Source organism: Phyllopteryx taeniolatus, chromosome 2, assembly GCF_024500385.1.
Source record: "Phyllopteryx taeniolatus isolate TA_2022b chromosome 2, UOR_Ptae_1.2, whole genome shotgun sequence".
In the NCBI taxonomy this organism is placed as follows: domain Eukaryota; kingdom Metazoa; phylum Chordata; class Actinopteri; order Syngnathiformes; family Syngnathidae; genus Phyllopteryx; species Phyllopteryx taeniolatus.
In genome coordinates, this window is record NC_084503.1 from 24,947,712 (window position 1) to 24,966,981 (window position 19,270).

Sequence of the window (19,270 nt, forward strand, 5' to 3'; positions counted from 1 at the left end):
GACCTGCGTTTTGGGGTTCCCGCTGGAACACTGTAAGAACTAGAAGACTTTGTTGGGATGTTGCAGTTGGTTTGGATTAATTGGACGCCAGGGTAGCGCCAGTGAAAGTTTTCTGTCTTGGTGCCAACTCGGACCCTACTACGAGGTCTTCTCTCTCATAGAGATTCTGAAGGCGTAGAGATGGTGATGGTGGCTCTAGCTGGAATTAACCTGCCACTGCCTGTGTTGGAGCTGGTTTTAGCTCAGCGCGACTTGATAGACCATGTGAAGTGCCTGAGGTCGTTAATGCAAGGGTCAGAGGGTCAGAGGGTCCACCCCCGGTCATAAATCTGAAGTTTGTTGGTAGTTGGAGCGTATGGGAATGTTTGTAATTTGAGGATAAAAATGTATGGTTGTGAGAGTGAAATTATTGTTTTGAAGAAACTGGTTATCATAATATGAAAATTAGGGGAAAATATTCCAATATTAAAGACTTAATTTGATGAGGAAAGTCACATAACAAGATAAAAGTGGAAATATTACGAGAAAAATTGTAGAATTGCTAAAATAAAAAAGGCCTTTTTGTCAAAAGTTTAAATAATGATGCTAATGCTATTTAGATGCTATGTATGCTATATATTTTTATATCAATATACTTTACTAACAGAAAGTTTGGGATATTGGTGATATATATATTTTTGTGTGAAATTTAAGGTGAACATAAAAAAACGTTTGAATGCACAAGTCCCACAGTTACATATTTGAATACTTTTTGTACAACTTACTGTTCTCTAACAGGGAGCTTAATGGCAAAATTCACAACAGGTGTTTGATCCATGAATGGACGAATACAGTTCCTGATTCAATTAGAATTGGAATTTCAACAGTCCTCTCATTCATGGTGTTTACATTTTGTTATCATGAGACACCTAATAAATGATGAACAGTACCTCGCTATTGCGAGGCCTCAAGCCGGATGTTCTCAGAAGGGAGTGGCCACTGAGTTTAGAGTGTCACAGTATCACCAGCAGGTGATCCAGAGAGAAAGGAGGAGTCACAGAAAGGCATGGAAATAGATTTTACAGATGGAATCAGCTGTTGTGAATTTTGCTGTTCAGCGCCTTGTTAGAGAGGAAGTTGTGCAAAAAGTACTGAAACACTGAACAGTTTGATCTGTGCATTCAAAAGTTTGAAGAAGGTCAAATTAAGGTCACCATTAAAGGTTATAGTGCATTTTAGGTTTATCCTCCAATTTTTGTGAGTTTATGTATGTACTGTGTGTTGGAACTAGAGCGAGAGGAGACTCCTGAACGAGTTAGCAAGCACGCTAATATGTGCATCCAACAACACATCAGCTCTTAGCTTTTGGCTTGCAAGAAAAGAAAATGGTGAATCAGTCAAGTCATGAGTATACTGTATGAATATGTTTATTATTGCTGCATCGTGAAATATCGACTGCATTGGGACCTTGATCTAGGACAGTGCTGTAGCCTGGTAGTTTTTTCAGAGTTTTGAGCCATCTATTGGTAATCAAACCAGTTTTTATAAAATATAGTGTTATTTTTCTTTATTAAAAATGTGACACGGGAGCACGGTGGTGACTGGTTAGCACATCCGCCTCTCAGTTCTGAGGACCAGGGTTCAAATTTCCGCCCCGCCTGTGTGGAGTTTGCATGTTCTCCCCGTGCCTGCGTGGGTTTTCTCCGGGCAGTCCGGTTTCCGCCCACATCCCAAAAACATGGATGGTAGGTTAATTGAAGACTCTAAATTGCCCGTAGGTGTGAGGATGTGAGTGTGAATGGTTGTTTGTTTGTATGTGCCCTGTGATTGGCTGGCGACCAGTTCAGGGTGTACCCCGCCTCTCGCCCGGAGATAGATGGGATAGGCTCCAGCACGCCCGCGACCCTAGTGAGGAGAAGCGAAACGGAAGATGAATGAATGAATGAAAAATGTGACAACAAAGTTGGTGGTGGTTTTTGGGGGTCTGGAATAGATTTACAGCATTTCTCTTAGTTTCTAATAGAAAAATGTATGTGATATACGAGTAAATTGGTCACAGAACATATTAAACTTGTAAGTCAAGGTACCGCTGTACAGTGCTCATCGTTCATGCCCCTGCTCTATTGCTGATTTTCTAACGATTGTTTTTTTATGGATGCTTACTTACCGCAATGCCTTACAGATGGGAAAGGAGAGCCACAGTTGCTGATGCACTTTTCAGCTGTTTACTGAACGACAGGAGAACAGTAAAACACCCAATCAGTACCCTTTTATAGGGGCTGCTGTTGACCACAGCTCACGCCCAGACACTCACAAGCAGACTTGCCAATGTCACACGCCACCCACGCCTCATAAAGGCACATATGTGGCTCTCACACACAGATGCTACAATACATGTAGTATTTTCTGATACATTTTGTGCTTGCACTTTTGTGTTCATATATGCTTATGAGATGTTTAAAAAGTGTTTAATTAGTTGAAACATGTTTAAAGTGTGTGACAGCGGTACAAATATTTTATAAATAGCTTTTTGTATGGTTTCTCAATATTGCAGCTTTTCAGAAATGCACCCTCCTGGCTATCGTGATAACAGCATATTAAACAAGGGTCTTGATTAGCGTGTGGCCTCGTGAAAGGGGTTGCGGTGTCATTGTCAGTTTGAAGCGCTGACTCCACATTGAAAAAGTTGCTTCAAGATGGCCGGCCAGCCTGGCATGTGGGCGGCATATGCACATTAAATGCAAGCTTCCACTTACTGTAAGTCGACTTCCAGACTCAGCATCCCGTCCAGCTATCGCTATACATTCCTCACGGTTATGCGAATATTCTCTAAAGGGAATGTTTATGGCATTTCCAGATGCTATGTCAAACCTCGCAAGGAAATATTTGATCTGATTTGTGTTTGTGTATGTGAATAGCTCTACGAATCCCAGGGTGTCCACTAAACATTCGCCTTTCACCCCTCGCTCGTAAATAAGTGTTAAAATACGGCACTGTGGCTCCATCCTGCTATGTCTTCACAGCGTCAGTTTACCTTTATTCCTGATGATAGGACGACTTTCATGTCCATTCCTTAAGTCTTGTTTGCAGTGTATCCTGGTGAAAATGTATTTATTTTAGGGCTCACAAAAGCGACACCCCAAAACTCCCTCAGTACCAACCCATGTTTAACAAAATTACACCACTTTCACCCATCGACACAAAATTTGGTGGACACTTCTATCATAACACGATGGATTAAAAGTCTCAATGGAACCATCCCAGAAATTAAACAGGAAGTCGGCCATTTTGTTTTGAAGCAGCCATATCGGGCAAATTCTAGGGCTGATACTTTGATGAAGTTCTTACAAAGGAATTTGCTCAAATGAGCCCCAAATGGAACCAGCTAACAGGCAGAGAGACGATGCTAATAAGAAATTGGGCGGACATGTCTATCATAACAGGATACAACGAAACGGCTACAGCACCAATGCTCGAAAATCAACGGGAAGTCAACAAGTTTGGTTTGAATCAGTCATTTTGGGTGAATTCCATGGTAATTATCAACCGTAATACTTAAATCGCGTAGGTAATCACAGGCCATGTGAAGAAAAGGTGAAAGCTTTCCTCTTTCCAATAACTCTAAGAAAGTGAGACCACCGCGGGCTGTGTGATTAAAGTAATAAAACACATTCCAACTCGCCATCTTGCTTTTATATATTTTTTCAATCTTTGATTAACTACAGCAGAGTTAAAAGCTACTTTTTAAATTCCAAAGTCGACCTCTGCCGCTAACTGGAGCGTAACTCCAAACTTTTACACTTGCTTGAACCACAACGAGCGCCCACACATGGATAACAAAGCAGTGCTCGTAAAAGGCATGAAGTGCGGACTCAGAATGCTAATGCTAAAAAACAAGGCTAAGAACAAATCGAAGAAAACAAACTCTGCTTCAAATGTACGAGACCACTGTCTCAGTCGAACAAACCGAACTTGCTAACGTTAGCTCTGGTGTAAGCGCATGTTTTGTTCAACCCAAATCCAATGAAGTTGGGACGTTGTGTTAAACATAAATAAAAACAGAATACAATGATTTGCAAATCATGTTGAACCTATATTTAATTGAATACACTACAAAGAAAAGATATTTAATGTTCAAACTGATAAACTTGATTGTTTTTAGCAAATAATCATCCATCCATCCATGCATTTTCTGAGATCTTATCCTCACAAGGGTCGCGGGAGTGCTGGAGCCTATCCCAGCTATCATCGGGCAGGAGGCGGGGTACACCCTGAACTGGTCGCCAGCCAATCGCAGGGCACATACAAACAAACAAACAACCATTCGCACTCACATTCGCACCTCAAATAATCATTAACTTTTATTTTATGGCTGCAACACGTTCCAAAAAAGCTGGGACAGGTGGCAGAAAAGACTGAGAAAGTTGAGGAATGCTCATCAAACACCTGTTCGGAACATCCCACAGGTGAACAGGCTAATTGGGAACAGGTGGCTGCCATGACTGAGTATAAAAGGAGTTTCCCTGAATTGCTCAGTCATTCACAAGCAAAGATGGGGTGAGGTTCACCTCTTTGTGAACAAGTGCGTGAGAAAATAGTCGAACAGTTTAAGGAAAATGTTCCTCAATGTAAAATTGCAAGGAATTTAGGGATTTCATCATCTACGGTCCATAATATCATCAAAAGGTTCAGAGAATCTGGAGAAATGACTGCATGTAAGCGGCAAGGCCGAAAACCAACATTGAATGCCCGTGACCTTCAATCCCTCAGGCGACACTGCATCAAAAACCGACATCAATGTGTAAAGGATATCACCATGTGGGCTCAGGAACACTTCAGAAAACCAATGTCAGTAAATACAGTTTGGCGCTACATCCGTAAGTGCAACTTGAAACTCTACTATGGCAAAAGCAAAAGCATTTTATCAACAACACCCAGAAACGCCGCCGGCTTCTCTGGGCCCGAGGTCATCTAAGATGGACTGATGCAAAGTGGAAAAGTGTTCTGTGGTCCGATGAGTCCACATTTCAAATTGTTTTTGGAAATTCTGAACTTCGTGTCCTCTGGACCAAAGAGGAAAAGAACCATCCGGACTGTTATGGAAGCAAAGTTCAAAAGCCAGCATCTGTGATGGTATGGGGTTGTGTTAGTGCCAATGGCATGGGTAATTTACACATCTGTGAAGGCACCATTAATGCTGAAAGGTACATACAGGTTTTGGAGAAACATATGCTGCCATCCAAGCAACGTCTTTTACATGGACGCCCCTGCTTATTTCACCAAGACAATGCCAAACCACCTTCTGCACGTGTTACAACAGCGTGGCTTCGTAGTAAAAGAGTGCGGGTACTAGACTGGCCTGCCTCCAGTCCAGACCTGCCTCCCATTGAAAATGTGTGGCGCATTGTAAACCGTAAAATACGACAACGGAGACCACCGACTGTTGAACAGCTGAAGCTGTACATCAAGCAAGAGTGGGAAAGAATTCCACCTACAAAGCTTCAACGATTAGTGTCCTCAGTTCCCAAACGTTTATTGAATGTTGTTCAAAGAAAAGGTGATGTAACACAATGGTAAACATGACCCTGTACAAGCTTTTTTGGAACGTGTTGCAGCCATAAAATTCTAAGTTAATGATTATTTGGTAAAAACAATCAAGTTTATCAGTTTGAACATTAAATATCTTGTCTTTGTTGTGTATTCAATTAAATATAGGTTGAACATGATTTGCAAATCATTGTATTGTTTTTATGTTTAACACAACGTCCCAACTTCATTGGAATTGGGGTTGTATTAAGGTTACATGTTGCCTATCAAAATGAATGCAATTAAAGTCACCCCCCCCCCCCAAAAAGCAATTTTTAACTGATATTAAAATGAGAAAAGACCGTCTAGCATCGTTACGTGCTTTAATGGGGACTTCAAGTTTCAGCAAGCTCTCATTTTACTATTTTGAACAGCAATGAGGAATTCCAAAGTGAACTCACCCTTTTCTTCCCAAATTTGAATATAACAGCATAACATTCAACCATTAAACTAAGTTGTTCTGTTTAGGAATGCAAGTAAATAACTATAATTTGACCTCTAATTACAGAAATAATAATGTGCTTTACTATTCTTTGTTTTTGTTTTTCGTAAAACAGTACATTTTAAAATTCACTTAGAACAATAATAATTAAAGGTCTCTTCTTCATGGCGAATCCTCAAAATGATCATTTAAAAAAAGCTTTGCAAGGTACCGTTGCACATCTGTCTACGATACCTACTTCTGCTTTGGGCATTTGGGTTCATCAAAATATGACTCATGGAATTCGCCCCAGTGGCTGCTTCATGCTTCTTGTTATGATAGACGTGTCCACCCACTTTTGTGATTTGGCAAAACAGGTGTCAGAGGCTGATTTTTTTAAACTAACTTTCTGAGAATTCTTGAAATGATCATCAACCTTTGTCATCATGCTCCACCCACATTAGAAGGTATAGGCAAAACCCCCCCGCAAAAAAGCAAACGAAAAAAAAACTCGGCAATGAAGCATCACCCATCTGTCCAAGATACCTGCCCCTAATTGGGGCTCATTTTGAAAAAATCACTTCATGAGCTTGTCAAAGTAAGTACAAGCACTATAATTTTTACAGTGGTATCAATATCAATACTGTTGGCATCAGTATTTGAATCTAACCTTTTGCATGGTACAGAGAGACGCAGTGTGTGGGAAAAAATACCGCCAGGATTTTTTTTTTTTTATGACCCTCTTGTTTTCAGAGTCAACTCCGCTGGTAACCACTTCCAGATGAAGGTGGGCTTCAGTGACGCTTTAAATGATTACATTTAAAAGCGACATGCATTCACCATGGTACCAAGTGGAGAAAGCATGCAGATGGCAGGTGGGAGCTCGCCACTGTTATAGAAGTGATAAAAAAACAACAACACGATCTTCAGGCTTGGCTAAGGGTTCTGCTTTACCAAGTGACATTCTAGTTTCAGCTTTTAAAGTGTTTGCAGTGTTCCCCCACGATCCGCAAGTAATTGACACCCCCTCTAAAAGGTTTATATTTGCCTAACCATGCCACAAGATGGTGGCAAATAACCTTTTTTTTCTAATTGAAGCTCCTCAACTAGCTTCAACATAGTTCGCTGGCACCAAGATGGTTCCTAAGTAATAGTGTTATTGCTTTGCCCTTGAGCACAAAAGTGACATCTTCACATACATTTTCCGCTAAGCCAGGTGGAATCTACAAACCTTGGCAGAGGTATACACGCTACTATTCTACCGGTGAAATTGAACCTATTATTAACAGTACAAGTTTATTGACGCCTTCATTGTAGCAGTTTCCTGCTATGTTTCACTTATGCACCTTATCCGCTCAGATAGGAGAAAGCTTCCATTAGCTAGCATCATCATCTTCATCATTACCACATAAACTCACAGCCCACACACGTACGGCAAACCTGGAGCTTTAACCTCCACATACTGTAGACTCCTAAAGTATGCACTAGTGCCATGCGGTGAGGTTCATGGCTAGCACTGACATTACATACAGTCACATGTACAATTTATGAGCCAAACAGAGTGGCCCGGCAACCTGACATAAAAAATGGATTAAACAAATATATCAGCATTTTTTTCCCCACACACATATTTGGCCATAATGAACATTGCATTAGCGTACATCAACTTAGAGAGAGCATATTAGCGATCACAATTTATGTATCATTCAATAGGGTACTCATTAAATTACTAAGTGGTGTGCAAAAAAAAATACGTTTCACAAGCTAGTCCTCGGTGATGTCATTTTCTTTTTTTTTTATTTATAATTCTAAGAAAGGGGCAGGTTGTTTTCTCGCCTGATGTTTGAAGCAGATCTTAAAGCTCAGGTTCTGCTGTTACTTTATTATTTAAATCCAAGTTTTGATTTGTAGTCCAGTTAGTGAAAAATGCAGAGGGCAGCTTTGTATGTATGCTATGTGCACACACAAATCTCACAAAAAGATCCCTGGTGGACTTTGTCCCCACTTTTCTGTTCTGAGTGCCGTCATACGGAACACGGAGCATGCTTCCTAATTGTTTATGAAACAAAGCTAACCTCTTTAGCATGAACTCGCCATCTAACGATCCTCTCTTGGTTTGATGCTTTCGTTCAAACTCTGTACGATCACACTGTCATGATATGGAATTTATTTTGTTTTGTATTGTAAGAATAGATAAAACATTATATTGTGTTACTGTAGTCAGCCAGAGCTGTGATGAATGCAAAGTTATCAATGTCATTTCACCATTGTTCCTTTCATACTGTGTTGTGTGTTTTTGTTTGCACATTAAGGACAAAAGTCCTTAAAAAAAGTCCTTGTTTTTTTTTTTATTTAAAGGCAATTTTTTCATTTTCTTTTTTCCACATGTTCTTGAGATTGTAGGGTGAATCTGCAGCTGGCTACTAGTGTGGACTGAATGGGTGGCAACGAGGGGAAAATGAAATGCCAGTATTAAGGGGAATAGCCTGCCAGCTACATCCATCCATGCATTTTCTGAGCCGGTTCCCCTCACTAGGGTCACGGGCTGTCAGCTACATATTGAGAACAAAAAAAACAAAACTGAACTAGTTCATTTTTGGAATGATGAACTTCGTTCCCAATTTTTAATTATGAACTATGAACTGAACTACTTCCTTTTTGGAAGGGTGAATTGAACTTCGAAGTAGTTCGCATGGAAAATGAACTTTCCCAAAACTGAACTCTTGAAAGAGTTTATAGTTTCATGTGGTCATCACAAAGTTGAAAAGTTCAGGCGTTTGTTTTGCTTGAAGTGACTTTCTGACTTCAAAAGTCATCCCGGTTCTTCCCGTAAGGAGCCTTGCGTGTTTTGTGGTCGCATGAAATTTCATCGACAAGTCCGATTAGGAATCTAGAAATCACGCCGCATGTTTCCGTTGAGACGCGTTGTTGCTGTCCAAGTGGCCGTGGATAACCTGGTGTCAGCGTTTGTTTTACGAGGGGAACGTTTGACTGCTGCGATCGTGTCGTGTGAGGTGCGATGGATTTTATGCTGACACGGTAGAGCCGTATAATGCTTGTCACGTCACTAACAGCTCTTCATTGCTGCGTCTTTATTCTTTTTCCACTAGGGACTTTTTGTTACTGGATGATACGCTGAGGGGAATTTTTAAGCCCTTCACTGATGCTCTGAATGCTATGTGACCGTGAACTTTCAATGACATTTTATTACTTGGTTACTTGGTGCCAATTTCCACCACTGGCCGCAGCGGTGTGCACTATCACAGAGCAACACGGTATCCCGCCATCAAAAACATTAGATGACAATTACGATTCCTTTCAACACAACAGGGTGGGAAAATTGAGTGTATTGAGTGAGGTATTAAACTTTGCACCCTCGTCCCTGCATTATACAAGTATTACACGCAAGCCTCTTTTCAAACCGATGCCGCAAAACGATGCAGATAGAAGATTCGCAAATATTGCCTAAACTATGTGCGCTTTCACTTGGGATGGCGACAATTGCTTTCAGCACAAGACGGCGGATGAAAAAAAGTGAAGGGGTTGTGGAATACAGTGACACAAGAGGTCCAACAATGAATCGATTATCAAATTATTGACAACTATTTTGAGAATAGATTAATTGTTTAGGACTGCACGGTACCCGACTGGTTAGCACATCTGCCTCACAGTTCTGAGGATCCCGGTTTTTGCACATTGTGGGAGTGGTCCGGAACCTAACCCCCACGATAAACAAGGGATTACTGTATACTGTGCTGTAATTGCTTATAAATGCCACAATATGGTGGCAAAGGACTACTTTTATCTCAATGAAATTCCTCAATCCACTTGAAACTGTTTCCTTGGCACCAAGATGCTAGCAGATGGCAGCAAAGCAATAGTGTTATTCCTTTTGCCTGAGGCGAGTTTTTCAGCGAATAACGAATCATAGGTTCCGAAAACAAAATCCACAAATAGGCAAATTTGCAAATTCCGAACTGCAAAAATGCGGTGGTTCCATGCCCTCTTACACACAGGCATGGTCTCACTGCTTTGGCTTCTCTTACATCTCTGTTACTACATCCAAAAGGGAAAAATGCAGAGGGCAGCTTTGTATGCATGCTATGTTGAGCTTTTTCCACACAGAAATCACACAAAAAGATCCCTGGTGGACTTTGTCCCCACCTTTCTGTTCGGAGTGCCGTCATACGGAACACGGAGCATGCTTCCTAATTGTTTATGAAACAAAGCTAACCTCTTTAGCATGAACTAGCCATCTAATGTTCCTCTCTTGGTCCCCCTCACAGAGTCCAGGCTGCGATGGATTCCTGGGCTCCGGGAAGGTCATAGACAAGTGCGGCGCGTGCGGCGGCACCGACGCCACCTGCCGGCTCGTGTCTGGATTCTTCCGCCGTTCTCTGACAAAAATCGGCTATCACAAAATAGCTGAGATCCCGCAGGGAGCAACCAAAATCAACGTCACCGAGATGGCCAAGAGCAGCAACTACCTAGGTGGGGGGAAAAGGTTCTTGATTACATTCTTTCAGAAAATGCCAAAGAAAAAGCCTGGAATACATATGTCTACTAACTGTACACCACAGACAATGTCTTCATTCACATGTAAAAATAAGTCAACCACTGTCAATATATAATGGAGAATGTGGTGACAAAAAGCCAAAGAAAAAGCCCATATTGATTTTTTTATTGGCTGAACAAGCAATGTTGTAAGTTACATTTTGACATTCCAACTGTCGAAGAACAAACAAGTATAAAACTGTTAGTATGTAATGATGAATTTGGGTTGTAAAAAGCCAAAGAAAATGCCTAGAAGTAATGTTTGTATTTACTGTACATTTTAGGTTCCTAACTGTCATAAATGTGTCAAATTAAGTGACCCACTGTCAATATACTGGATAATGGGAATATGTTTTGTAAGGGCAAAAAAGCCACAGAAAAACAAAGTAAAAGTCTAGACTTATTTTTTGTATTAACTGTACAGGCAATGTTTTAAGTCACATTTTACAATTCTTGTCTTTAAAGTGGAAAAGTAAGTTAACCACTGTGTATATATAAGTAAGAATAAGTCACAAAATGCCAAGGAAAAGCCCACAATATTTTACATATCTACAGACAAAGTTTCCAGTTAGTAGATTTTAACATTCCTTACTGTCATACAAGTGTAAAAATAAGATAAGCACTGTTGATGTATAACTACGAATGTGTTATTAAAAATTCGAAAAACAATGGTTTTAGTGTAAAGGCAGTGTTTTAGGTAGCATTTTAGTAGCAGACATACAAGTGTAAAAAGAAGTTAACCACAACTACTATCTAATTGAAAATGAGCGTTGTAAAATTGTACAAAAAGGATTTTTTTTTTAAATGAACGATGCAGGCAATGTTTTATCAAGCAATTCAACATTCTGAACTGTAATACAAGTTTAAAAAAAAAAAATTAGTGCTGGATCCAAAGAAAAGGTCCCCTGGTTACATCATGTATGAGGATAGTTTTAACTGTTAGTATTTTCTGCCATAGCCCTTTTTTTTCCCAGGAATTATACGACCTCAGAGGCATCTGACCCACTTCGAGGTGGCTCTTTATTTTGGAATAAGTAGCCGGATTTACATGGAGACTTTTTTCGTCATCCCGATTGAATTCATTCCGACCGAAGATCTCTGGTCACCCGCTTACTGTACGTGATGTTATCTCTTCTGATCGCGTGTATACATGTGCACTGCATGTAATTCGAACAGCCATGTGTCATACGCAGATCGATGTAAACATCAACTCATTTTGTTCAAGATGGCTGTCATTCGTTTATTTAGAACAGTAGTTGCGAATGGTTTTACACTTTTATTAAAACAACAGTTTGATTAAAACAAGTTACAAGAAGTTAAAAACAAGATCTCAGTCTCATGCAAGCTCCTGGTGGAAGGCGCCATATTTACAAGTGCGTAAACGATGACGTCACCGAGCATTTCCGTCAAGACGAAGCATGCACAGACAGACCCCCCCCCCCCGTGAAACCGAATGAAATTCCATTCGGATTCGGCCTGTTTATTTCGATTGAGGTGTTTATATGGAGTATTTCCATTCCATTTGGGCTTCTAAACCATTTATAATCAGAATACAAGGTTCCATGTAAAAAAGCAAAAAAGCTCGAGCAGCTTGAATCAGATTGAATTCAAAATAAATATGTTTCTTACACAAGAAATGTTGGAAGAGTCTACTTTGGCCTTCTTATGTTGGATTAAATAGAAAAAATATCAATAGATTGGAATTAATAATAATAACAAAAAAACCATAATAATAATAAAGAATCCCTAAAACCTAAAAAAAACAATTGATGCCTCTAAGATAAATAAGGTTCCTGCTTTGGTACAACAATAATTACTTTCATGTTTTGAGTTGGTGTTGAACATTTTCTGAAACTGTTGGAATGCTGTTTAATAAGAGCGAGAACCCAGTTTAGTGGTGAGAGCCTAAATAGTCCCAAGCCCCCACCGGACCCTTCCCCCCCACAATTTCATTAAAAGACCTTCACTCGCACGCCTTAATCACTCTTTTTTTTTTTTTTTAATGAAGTTTTGAAAGTTCTTTGTGAATCAGAATCTAAAAAGGATCCGTCATGGAAGTTCACCAGAGCAGGCTGTGCAACATGTCATCCCATAGTACTGTAGTCTTAGTGAAGCAGCATGTTGCTCATTCCGAGTGAACAATTGTATTTTTGTGATCATAAAATGTGCTGCCTCGAATACTGCATTTCTGTGCAAATCTTAAAAGACAAGTTGCATTCCCATTCAAGTAATATAGAACAACAGGGTTTATAATGGATTTTTCATGAGCAAACCCATCCCACATATTCCCTCAGTGGGTCTCTTTTCTGGACCCTAATGTGCTTTTACCTTATCCAAACAGTCTTTTACAAGTCTAATGTTACACTCCTAATGCATTTGTAATGGGATCCTGTGCTTAATCCACTGAGTTTTGGGCTGAAAAGGTTGGCCAACAAAAAAGGATTCCGTTTTCAAAGTTAAAGTTGCGCTACTCCGCATTTGAGCGATATTTTCCTGGGAATATATGCCTCAAAAGGCCTGATTGCTGCACATTGGGCTTTTTCTTTTTTCCCAACGCTTATTCCAAACGAAGGAGCAGTCTCAATAAAGGCTCTTGAAAGAAATAAGAATGTACACCGAAAGTGATGCGAAGTAAGGGGACTTGATCAAAGTTAACATGGACTATTTTATTAGGGGGGTTTATTTTCATTTTACATCGGTTAACTTCTTTTTACCGTTTGTCATTTATCCATCCATGCATCCATTTCCTACCGCTTATCCGAGATCGGGTCGCGGGGGCAGTAGCTTCAACAGGGACCCCCAGACTTACCTCGACCCAGCCACTTCAGTCCAATTAAAAACAAACAAAACAGTTGTAGAATTATTTTTACACACATTTTTTTTTTTTTTTACATATATACAGTTATCTTTACACTTGTGTTTAAATGATTTTCTTTTTAATTCTGAAATTTTACTTCTTTCCTACCCCCTCTAATTTATAGTCCCGTGATTTCTTCTGTGGAAAAAAATTTCAAAATCCGAACAAATTGTGGGTTGACCAGCATTTACCCTTTGAGAGATTTTGCAGTTAATTGATCGCTCTCCCGCAGCGCTCCGAAGCCGATCGGGACGGTCCATCATCAACGGGAATTGGGCAATCGACCGGCCGGGCAAGTATGAGGGCGGGGGCACCGTGTTCACTTACCGCCGACCCAATGAAATCAGCAACACCGCTGGCGAGTCCCTCCTCGCCGAGGGGCCCACCAATGAGATCCTGGAAGTTTATGTGAGTTGAGAACAGAATTGCACATACAGTATTCCCATTCCTTGACACTCATGATAGGAATTCTCTACTTCCCTCAGATGATCTTCCAGCAGCCCAACCCAGGGGTTCACTATGAATACGTGGTCACCTCGGAGACACCACAAGGTAAACAATACCCCCAGTACCACTGGTCACATTACGTGACTCACTGACTGCCACACTTGCCCAGTACATTATGGTATTACCCATCATGCACTGCACTTACTCAATTCAATCAATGTCTTAGGGAACACCGTGAACGAGCAGGAGGTGGGGCACGACGATTCCCAACAGGGGAACTACGACCCGGCCAGCAGGGGGAAGTACCCACCTCATCGCCACGACAACCAGGTGCCACGCCGCCAACGGGAATACAGCTGGAAGATGGCCGGCACCAGCGAGTGCAGCACCTCCTGCGGCAAAGGTGAGATGATTTTTTATTTTTTTTTGGAGTCATACAGTTTGCTTTTGATGTCAACATAATGTTTGTGAATTTACTCTAGTCATAAAAAGTTAGGGATAGAGTGGACCCCCGCATATCCTTGGTTTGGCACCTGTGAATTCACCTATTAAGTGATTTTTAAAATATATATATTTTTTAATGTTCTTCTTTTGGACCAGGGGAAACCCGCAATTTTCGAAGAAAAAGCTTAAATGAGTTAGACGTGCATTAAAAAACTTAGACTAGCAGAGCGTTCACCTGTAAAGGTTTCAACCTGAAATTTCACATGAAAGCCCAACATCAACAAGTATTATGGCATTCATAATGTGATGTGTAGGTTTCAGGCATCCCGTCTTCCATTGCATCCACCGGCTAAACCAGGTCCAAGTCGAGGACATTTTGTGTAACGGGAGCAGTAAACCAATGCTGCAGGAGGAACCATGCAACCTGCAGGCCTGCCCCACATTGTGAGTCAACACTCTGCCCTCTATTTCATGTCTCTATTTTTATATATTGTTTTTCCTTTCTTTATAATGCTATATTTCTTCAAATATTGTATGTATTGTTATATATATAAATAAATATTATAATACCGTAGGTGTATATTACCATCATATACTGTGTGTGTGTGTGTGTATATATATATGTGTGTATATATATATATATATATATATATATATATACACACACACACATATACATATACATATATATGGCGACACGGTGGACGACTGGTTAGAGCGTCTGCCTCACAGTTCTGAGGACCGGGATTCAATCCCCGGACCCGCCTGTGTGGAGTTTGCATGTTCTCCCCGTGCCAGCGTGGGTTTTCTCCGGGCACTCCGGTTTCCTCCCACATCCCAAAAACATGCATGGTAGGTTAATTGACAACTCTAAATTGCCCGTAGGTGTGAATGTGAGTGTGAATGGTTGTTTGTTTCTATGCCCTGCGATTTGCTGGCGACCAGTTCAGGGTGTACCCTGCCTCTCGCCCAAAGATAGCATGGATAGGCTCCAGCACACCCGCGACCCTAGTGAGGAAAATGGATGGATGGATGGAGAGAGAGAGAGAGAGAGAAGAAGAAGAATCATCAGAATCATCAGAATCATCATCATCATCTTTTATTGTCATGAACATGCATGCATGTACACAAAATTTGTTCTCTGCATTTAACCCATCACAGTGAACACATACACGTTAGTGAGAGAGAGAGAGAGAGAGAGAGAGAGAGACAGAGAGAGAGAGAGACAGAGAGGTAGGTAGAGTAACCAAATATTGTACTCAAGTAAGAGTACTGTTAGTTTAGAATAATATGACTCAAGTAAAAGTAAAAAGCAGTCATCCAAATATTTACTTGAGTAAGAGTAAGGAAGTGCTCAATGAACCTGCCCCCATTTAAATTTTAAACTGCCCAAAAAACAACAGCACATACATTGGGCCCAACAGAAACACGATTTGTTTTATTGACTTAAATGACTTCAGAAGTTGTTTTCTCAAGTTAGAAGTGGGCTGAAATATCCAAGTTTGGGGAGTCACAATTTAAGAGCTTCATAACAAAGCTGTTGTTTTTCGGAGTCTGTAAAGTAAACACACTCGCGCGGCTGTTCTCCCCCCCCCCCCCCAAAAAAAAGAGTAATTTTGATTGGCTCGCAAAGGCAATCTGCACAGTCATGCCTTGTGTCGTTGACTGGTGGACTTGAGTCAAACGCCACTGTGGTAACGTTCAATTGCCGCAACGGGAGCCCTATGGGGAAGTCGAAGATGCAGTCTAAAAATAGACACGCACACGCAAGAATGGGTAAATAAAAGTAGCGATCGGCATGTTAATCATTGTAACGGGGTAAAAGTATCGATCCTTCTTCACATAAATACTCAAGTAAAAAGTACAGTGCATTTAAAGTACTCTGACAAGTACAGTTTATTGAAAATGTTATTTGCGTTACTACCCACCTTTATATACATTTGTTCTCGTCTTTTCAAACTGCTCTAATTGCTAGAGGACTCTGCATCTTTTTGCACAATTGTCCAAAAAAAATAAAATAATAATAATAATGTTACCAGATTAGTAGCAACCTTTTTTTGCCATATAGTGACTGTTGTTGTTTTATTTTTTTTCCTCAATGTCTTTATGTTTCAAAAGTATTCTCTGTCAATTGACTGTTGTCGTACTAGAGCGGCTCCAACTACCGGAGACAAATTTGTTTTATATGCAGTCTAGTATTGATTTGTTTTTGACATACTTGGCGATGAAAGATGATTCTGATTCTGATGCTAGTCCCGGGATGCACACGTCATAGAAACAAACAGTTCCAGCCTTGGAAAAATGAGTCCCTGAAATTTGTCATCACAGCATATAGATACAGTAATCCTCCGTCCGCTACATCATGGTTCTTGCTTCACGGTCCTAGTATATTGCAGATTTTTATTGCACTTTTATACTGTTTGTACAATATTTTCGTTATCCATTGCTATTGCGCTCTTTTTTTTCAACATTTTTTGGCCTGCCATGATAGCAAATGTTTTAGAATGATATATTCTAAGAAAAAAAAAAAAAAAAACTTTCACGGTAAACGATAGCATTGTTGAAGTTTTTTTTTTTTTTTTTTTTAAATGCCACTGATCTAAGGATATTAGAGCATGATAAAGAATTGTACACATCTTACAAATTCTGCCCTGGTAATCAATCATGAGCACAACTGTGAAATGTTCTCTCATTTCCTAAATAAAAGTACAGCTCAATTTCACAATAAGAGCAATTAAATAGAGAGTTATATATGTTCAACTAAAGTGCTGAACTTAAGAAAAACAAAGTTTGTTTCCCCTGTTTAGCATCTTGACACAACAATGAAGCCTCAAACAATTTTACATATTTTAATTAAACAATTCTGAACAACTGAACCATTTTAGAGGTTATGTTTGTTCAAAACCTTTGTTTTCTTTCATAATGGCGTTACACATAGATGCACTTCCCACTGAGAAGCATAAATAAAAATGGCACTGACCGTTTCATTTTAAGCGCCATTTTCTTCCTTTATCGGTCATTTTATGATCTTTCTCCGTCTTTAACTCAACTTCCACGCTGATTCTCTTTCTCTCTACCCTGCTACGTTTCTCCTCTTCTTTGTCTGGGCTGCCTCGGAATCAGCGATTAAGGCCTGAGATGGAGATTTGATTTCCCGAAGGGGGTGGCTGAACTCACATGTGATTGGTCGGTATGGTTCATCACTACCTTAAAGCCTGTAATATGTTGCAGCGACCTGTATGTCTTGAATCATAACCTTTCTTTTTTGGCTATGCTGTGTGTACATATGGCACTGCTTCTGGGTCCGGATGCGTAGCGCGGTCTGCCAGTTAGTGACCTCTGTATGTCGCCACGCTTGAGCCAGAGCGAGCTGTCTGGCTCGCAAGCTAGTTAGTTCACAGGATTCCCTAAAGTGTCCCACATGTGTGCATCTACGGAGCCAAAGCCGTGATTATCTCTTGTCTTTTATCAGCTGGGACATTGGCGAGTGGTCGGAATGTAGCAAGACGTGCGGTCTGGGCACGCAGCAGCGTCAGGTCCTGTGTCGCCAGACCTATGCCAACCACACCCACAACGTGCACGCCAGCCGCTGCGGGCACCTGGAGCGGCCTGAGACCGCCGGCACCTGCCAGACCAAGATCTGCAGCGAGTGGCACATCCGCTCGGAGTGGAGCGCCGTGAGTGACGGCTGTCAATCATCGCAAGGATGATTGATTGCGGGCTTCATTCATGGTGGTAAATTACGTCTCTGCAGTGCTCGGTGCCATGCGGGCTGGGCCAGAGGTGGCGGGAGGTCCGCTGCGTCAGCAACGTGGGCGACTTTGTCCCCGACACAGAGTGCAACATGAACCTGAGGCCAGTCCACGTGGAGAACTGTGACAGGGGGGCCTGCGCCAAGAGCTGGTTCTACACAGACTGGAGCACCAAGGTATCTCTCGCCTGCAAGGGACACTTCATTAGTCAAATCTACAACACGAGCCGACTCAACAAATTCTGCATTTACAAAAATAACTAGATTTTTTTTTTAAACAACTACAAATGCATGTTGGTAGACAATAGGGTTGCAAAGGGCTGGAAAATATCTGGTAAATTTCCATGGAAAGTATAGCTGGGGAGGAGGCAGTGTAGATGACTGGTGAGCACATCTGCCTCACAGTTCGAAGGACCTGGGTTCTAATCCGGCCTCACCTGTGTGGAGTTTGGATGTTCTCCCCGTGCCTGTGTGGGTTTTCTCCGGGTACTACGGTTTCCTCCCACATCCCAAAAAACATGCGTGGTAGGTTAATTGATGACTTTAAATTTCCTGTTGGTGTGATTGTGAGTGCGAATGGTTATTTCTTTATATTTTAAATTGTAAGTAGTACTTTATCAATTTTTTTATATTTTATGGAACTATCAATTATTTCTTTGAAGAACAAAAACATCTATGTTGAGTTAATGATTACTCACCCCGCTGTTCAACCCATTCAAAAATGATCAGAAATGCACCCTACATTGATTTTCGATTTAAAAAATATGTGTGAAAATGAATGAATTACGAGGAAAATTACTAATCATGTATTTGAATTTGATTTTTGTTTTGTTTTTACAAAAAAAAACTACTGTAGGGAAAATGAACCATCACATAATTCCATAATAGTATCTTTATTGTAATATGCGGTCTAGTAATGATTGTAATGTTTACATCTGTAATTATATGTTCTAAAGTAGTTTTCAATTAATCTATAATGACAAAAATTCACTGCTGCTATGAATGCAATGAATTCAAATTTCTTTTTTTTTGTGTTAAGTAATCACCTCACTTTAAATACACATCCATTTCCTCCACTAATTGGTTTGTAATTACCTTCACTTTGACTGACACCACCATATGTTGTGGTAGGTACCACATTATGCCTACAGAGTAGATGTAGCATCTGCAAAACTAACGTTTTCATTGAAGTTTAAAGAGACAGCGGTGCGCTGCCGTTATTTCTCTTCTA

General features: G+C 40.6%; 1 protein-coding gene and 1 long non-coding RNA gene across 5 annotated transcripts in view; one reads left to right on the forward strand and one right to left on the reverse strand.

The window, feature by feature from the left end:
* The window catches only part of LOC133474132 (thrombospondin type-1 domain-containing protein 4-like), a 40,658-nt gene that overhangs the window by 15,756 nt on the left and 5,632 nt on the right, over positions 1 to 19,270 (forward strand). For all 4 annotated transcript variants that reach the window (XM_061765485.1, XM_061765486.1, XM_061765487.1 and 1 more), the window contains 7 exons: positions 10,273 to 10,477; positions 13,630 to 13,805; positions 13,883 to 13,949; positions 14,071 to 14,247; positions 14,603 to 14,732; positions 17,761 to 17,965; positions 18,043 to 18,216. In XM_061765485.1, the coding sequence (XP_061621469.1) occupies positions 10,273 to 10,477; positions 13,630 to 13,805; positions 13,883 to 13,949; positions 14,071 to 14,247; positions 14,603 to 14,732; positions 17,761 to 17,965; positions 18,043 to 18,216 (1,134 nt within the window). The remainder of the gene's footprint in view (positions 1 to 10,272; positions 10,478 to 13,629; positions 13,806 to 13,882; positions 13,950 to 14,070; positions 14,248 to 14,602; positions 14,733 to 17,760; positions 17,966 to 18,042; positions 18,217 to 19,270) is intronic.
* LOC133474134 (uncharacterized) lies at positions 22 to 10,350 on the reverse strand. Its single transcript, XR_009787364.1, has 3 exons — positions 10,221 to 10,350; positions 2,147 to 2,207; positions 22 to 1,884 (listed from the first exon to the last, which is right to left on the reverse strand). It is a non-coding gene; the product is annotated as an uncharacterized LOC133474134 (long non-coding RNA).